General features: G+C 32.3%; 1 protein-coding gene across 2 annotated transcripts in view; it reads right to left on the minus strand.

Moving 5' to 3' along the window:
• The window catches only part of CUBN (cubilin), a 290,121-nt gene that overhangs the window by 126,145 nt on the left and 157,976 nt on the right, over window positions 1–6,000 (minus strand). For both annotated transcript variants that reach the window (XM_074266686.1, XM_074266685.1), the window contains 2 exons: window positions 5,410–5,566; window positions 584–697 (listed from right to left, as the gene is read on the minus strand). In XM_074266686.1, the coding sequence (XP_074122787.1) occupies window positions 584–697; window positions 5,410–5,566 (271 nt within the window). The remainder of the gene's footprint in view (window positions 1–583; window positions 698–5,409; window positions 5,567–6,000) is intronic.

Here is a 6,000-nt window from a genome sequence, read left to right on the forward strand (position 1 = left end):
TCTGTGACCATTTTGTCTCACCTTGGTAGAATACAAGCTCCTTGTGAGTGAGAATTATTTTCTTTTTGTTTTCATAACCCTAACATCTCACACACAGATTGTTTATTGTTTGTTAAATTGAATTAAAGATCATAGACCTGGAATACTATATTCTCATTCTAAATGTACACAATTTTCTAACTTGGATATTTTATCATTCTTCTATAGCTATGTATTGCATATCTACCATGTGCCAGGGTGGGGGCTTGGCAGGCTAGTCCATTGCTTTCTGTCTCATAACTTGCTAGTCTGACTTTTGTCTCTTATGTCTGATACCACAGCAAAAGTAGTATGTTTTTTTTTCCTTTGGATAATCTCTGCATGCACACACACACACACACACACACACACACACACACACACACACACACTGTCCTCCCTTGGCAGATTAGACCATTTTTTGTTCTCTGCCTCATCAGGATGCAGAACTTCCTAAAGAAACAGAGGAGGGATTTCTTATTGTTAGTACAGAGGAGATAAGGATATTAGTCATCCAGCTAACTTTCCCACAGACATGTTTTTGTGAGATTTTTTTTAAACTTACATGGAGGTTGAGCTTCAATTATCCAGCTGCAGTTCTGGTTATTTTGGTACTTGGCCGGGAACAAAGGAGAGGAAATAGAACCAATGGAATCAGTGAGTATGAAGCTTCCACAGGCTGAGAACAAAACATACACATTTTGATGTGTTAATTATATGTATATGTGTATCTATATGTATTACATATAGATAGGTAATAGATATAAAGGCAGATAGATAGATAAATAGTGCAGACATAAAGAATAGACAGAAGTGACAGAATGAGAAAGGCAATATATATGGAAAGGATAAATAAAAAGAATAGAAAGAAAAATAGATGGATAGATAGAGACTCAGACAGATTAGATAGATAGATAGATAGATAGATAGATAGATAGATAGATAGATAGATACATAGATAGATACATAGATAGATGGATGGATAGATGGATGGATGGATGGATGGATGGATGGATGGATGGATGGATGGATATATGGATACCTGGATAGCTGGATGAATGGATGGATAGATGTAATAGATAATAAGTAGTTAGACAGAGAGATAGGTAGGTAGGTAGATAGATAGATAGATAGATAGATAGATAGATAGAAAGAAAGAAAGAAAGAAAGAAGAAAGAAAGAAAGAAAGAAAGAAAGAAAGAAAGAAAGAAAGAAAGAAAGAAAGAAAGAAAGGAAGGAAGGAAGGAAGGAAGGAAGGAAGGAAGGAAGGAAGGAAGAAAGAAAGAAAGAAAGAAAGAAAGAAAGAAAGAAAGAAAGAAAGAAAGAAAGAAAGAAAGAAAGAAAGAAAGAAGAAAGAAAGAAAGAAAGAAAGAAAGAAAGAAAGAAAGAAAGAAAGAAAGAAAGAAAGAAAGAAAGAAAGAAAGAAAGAAAGAAAGAAAGAAAGAAAGAAAGAAAGAAAGAAAGAAAGAAAGAAAGAAAGAAAGAAAGAAAGAAAGAAAGAAAGAAAGAAAGAAAGAAAGAAAGGAAGGAAGAATAGGTAAACAGAAACAGATGATAGACAATTGCTACTACCTGATTGCATCAAAATCCCTAGGGCTGAATATTTTGGTAAATGGAACCATACAGTGATTGTCCTGATTTCTGAAATATTTGCCAAAGGGCCTTTCAGCAAAGATAGGTTTCTTTGTGGCTGCACATTAGCCCAAAGGAAATTGGAAGGATAATTAGGATTTGTAATAATATTCCTAAATATGAGAATTTTCTTTGGCCACAAATTCTTTCTTCCTCCACATTCTGAGAGGTAAACTATCCTATATTCTTCTAATTTATTTCTAATCTCATTCTTCATGTCTAGATCATGAACCCATTTTGACCTTATCTTGGTATATGGTGTTAAGTGTGTCAGATGCCTAGTTTCTGTCATACTAGTTTCCAATTTTCCCATCAATTTTTTTGTCAAATCATGAATTCTTTTCCCAAAAGCTGGAGTCTTTGAGTTTGTCAAATACTAGATTGCTATAGTTATTGACAATTTTGTCTTGTGAACCTAACTTATTCTACTGATCAACTAATCTATTTCTTAGCTAGTACCAAATGGTTTTGATGACTGCTGCTTTATAATATAGTTTTAGATCTGGTACAGCTAGGCCACCTTCATTTTCTTTCATTAGTTCCCTTGAACTTCTTGGCCTTTTGTTTGTCCAGATGAATTTTGTTGTTATTTTTCCTAGGTCAGTAAAATAATTTCTTAAAAGTTTGGTATAGCACTAGATAAATAGATTAGTTTAGGTAGAATTGACATCTTTATTATATTCACTCAACCTATCCAAGAGCATTTAATATTTTTCCAATTGTTTAGATCTGACTTTATTTGTGTGGAAAATGTTTTGTAGTTTTGCTCATATAGTTCCTGACTTTCCCTTGGCAGATAGATTCCCAAATATTTGATATTATCAACAGTTATTTTAAATGGCATTTCCCTTTGTTTCCTTTGCTATTGGATTTTGTTAGCGATGTATAAAAATGCTGATGATTTATGTGGATTTATTTTGTATCCTGCAACTTTGCTAAAGTATATTATTTCTAATAGCTTTTTAGTAGATTCTCTGGAGTTCTCTAAGTATATCACCATATCATTTGCACAGAGTGATAATTTGGTTTCCTCATTTCCTATTCTAATTCCTTTAATTTCTTTTTCATCTCTTATTGCCAAGGCTAGCATTTCTAATACAATATTGAATAGTATAGGTGATAGTGGGCAACCTTGTTTCACTCTTAATCTTATTGGGAATGGTTCCAGTTTATCCCCATTACATATGATGCTTACTGATGGTTTTAGATAGATGCTACTAACTATTTTAAGGAAGAGTCCATTTATGCCTATACTCTCTGGTATTTTTAATAGGAATGGGTATTGGATTTTATCAAATGCTTTTTCTGCATCTATTGAGATGTTCATGTGGTTTTTGTTAATTTTGTTATTGATATAGTCAATTATGCTAACAGTTTTCCTAATATTGAACCAGCTCTGCATTACTGGTATAAATCCTACTTGGTTATGGGGATTATTTTCTGTAATCTCTTTGCTAATATTTTATTTAAGAGTTTTGTATCAATATTTATTAGGGAAATTGGTCTATAATTTTCTTTCTCTGTTTTTGTCCTATCTGGTTTAGATATCAGTGCCATGTCTGTGTCATAAAAGGAATTTGGTAGGAGTCCTTCGTTCCCTGTTTTTTCAAATAGTTTATATAGTATTAGAGTTAAGTGTTCTTTAAAGTTTGGTAGAATTCACATGTAAATCCATCTGGTCCTGAGGATTTTTTCTCAGGGAGTTTATTGATAGCTTGTTATATTTATTTTTCTAAATGGGACTATTTAAGCAATTTACTTCCTCCTCTGTTAATCTGGGCAACCTATCAATTCACTTAGGTTATCAAATTTATTGGCATAAAGTTAGGCAGAGTAACTCCTAATTATTGCTCTAATTTCCTCTTCATTAATGGAAAGTTATCCCTTTTCATTTTTAAGACTAACAATTTGATTTTCCTCTTTCCTTTTTCTAATCAAATTTACCAAAGATATATCTATTTTATTGATTTTTTTTCATAAAACCAACTCTTAATTTTAGTTTTTACTTCAATAGTTTTTACTTTCAATTTTATTAATCTCTCCTTTTATTTTAGAATTTCAAGTTTAATATTTGATTGGGGCATTTTAATTTGCTCTTTTTCTAGCTTTATTAGTTGCAAGCCCAATTCATGATCTTCACTTTCTCTATTTTATTCAAGTAAGCCTCTAGAGATATAAAATTTCCCCTTATTACTACTTTGGCTGCATCCCACAAATTTTGATATGTTGTGTCATTATTGTCATTCTCTTGGATGAAATTATTAACTGTGTCTATGATTTGCTGTTTCTTCCATTCATTCTTTAGGATGAGATTATTTAGTTTCCAATTACTTTTTGGTCTATTTTCCCCTGGCTTTTTAATGCATGTAGTTTTTATTGCATCATGATCTGAAAAGAATGCATTCACTACTTCTGCCTTTCTGCATTTGATTTTGAGGTCTTTATATCCTAATATATAAATTCCCAGGGAATGGGAAAATTGCACATATTTCAGATTTTTTATTCCTTGATCAATTATGCTGATTTTTAAATTTTTTTCCTTCTTTTGTCTAAAAAATACTATTTGTTATATGGGATAGTTGTTTGGGAGAAGGGAAAGAAAAGATATATTATGAAATTAAAAAAAAAACAAAAGAAAAATTTACTTCAAAACAGAAGATATTCAGCTATGAATAAAGCTAGATATAGTATATGTAAACATTCATATATCTATATAAAGTATTGTGTATATTTCATATATTCTTGTTATCTCTCCCACTATATTGTAATTTCAAGTAGTGAATGTTTCATTCTTTGAACCCATTTTCCCAGGACCTTGTATATATTTGATATTTTTATATGAAAAATTACCTTTCAGTGCCATTCTGAAACCACAGCTGAACCATTACAAAGTATTTATAAGCCCATAAGATTAAGATAAAGATTATGGTTAGAAAGTTTCTTGCTCTATCTAATACATTCTACTTAGTAAAGACATAGCTGACAGTAGAAAGTAAAGCCTCCAGATGAAAGGAGTATGTTATCAGTATTATTGATCTTCTCATCAGTTTTTAATGATTTTATAAAAGTAAATTAACAAATCAAATGATTTTTTAAAGAAATATGTGCGATGGTAATTGTTCCAATAACAGCATTTTGCTCTCAATAAAAAAGTAAATACAATGAAGAAAATTAGGGAATAATATTTTCAAGATCAAAGAACCATTTTTCAACCGTTAAAGTACCACACAAACATCATCTATTATTATTAATGATTTCATGATAGATTATGCAATTATATAAAATAGAATTTATCTTGAGTCAAACAAGAATGCGAGAAAAGGAATCATTCTCTTAGAATCATAGATTTGAAACAGAAAGAGCCCTTAGAGATCAGCAGGTCCAACCTCTTATTTTAAAGATTAGAAAATTTAATTCCAATATGATAATTGGGTGTCTTGCTCAAAGTCACAGAGGTCATATGTAGCACAGCTGAGTTTTGAACCCAGATCCTCTGCCTCCAAACCTGTCCTCTGTGGAACATTGCCTCAGCCTGCACAGGGAGGAGGATCCTCAATAAAAAACTAAGCGTTCTTCTTTTGTATTACTATCAAATTAAATTAAGACAACCCAAATAAATTAGTTAAGATGTCCTTGCTTATGAACAATTTTTTTGGATCATCCTCACTTCAGGTGAGAACAAAAGCAATCCATAGGAAAAGGAGAGCTGTAAGTACAAAAGGCCTAGAGGAAATGTCAAGATATCCTTATAGGACTTACCTTCTGTAAAGCGAGCCCGGAAGCCTCTTCTCTGGCTGGTGCCTCTGGATTGAAATCTCACCAAGAGGGTATTTCTTGATGAGATCATGGAGAAGGGTTGCTGTCTACCACAAAGGTTAGCAAGGAGAGCATATGTTGGACTTAAACCATCATGGACCTTCACAAAGATGAAAGTGAAACAGGCAGGAAAAATGGTTGGAATTTCAGATTCAACAATGTCAACAAACACTTATGTATAAGACCCATCAACAGTAGACCATAAATGATGTCAAGTAGATTGTTCTCACAATTAAAGAAATCAGAGTAATTGATCTCAATGGGCAGCAATCCTGCTTATATCCCTAATGAGGGAACTGGAGGCTTTTCATTTGAGAAACTATCTATGGAACATAATAAATACAGAAAAAATCAGAAACTGAGTTGAAACTTTTATAGGTTGGCCCATTATTCTTTGGTTGCAGAAATAATTGTCTTGGAAGCAAGAGAGTACATTGTGTCAGGAGAGACCCCTTCATGATACAATCACTGCTCTATAGAACCAATGTTTCTGAAAGGTTTTCTCTGTATGTCTGAGGAAGTCTTGTGTATGGT

Source organism: Sminthopsis crassicaudata, chromosome 5 (genome assembly GCF_048593235.1).
Source record: "Sminthopsis crassicaudata isolate SCR6 chromosome 5, ASM4859323v1, whole genome shotgun sequence".
Classification (NCBI taxonomy): Eukaryota; Metazoa; Chordata; class Mammalia; order Dasyuromorphia; family Dasyuridae; genus Sminthopsis; species Sminthopsis crassicaudata.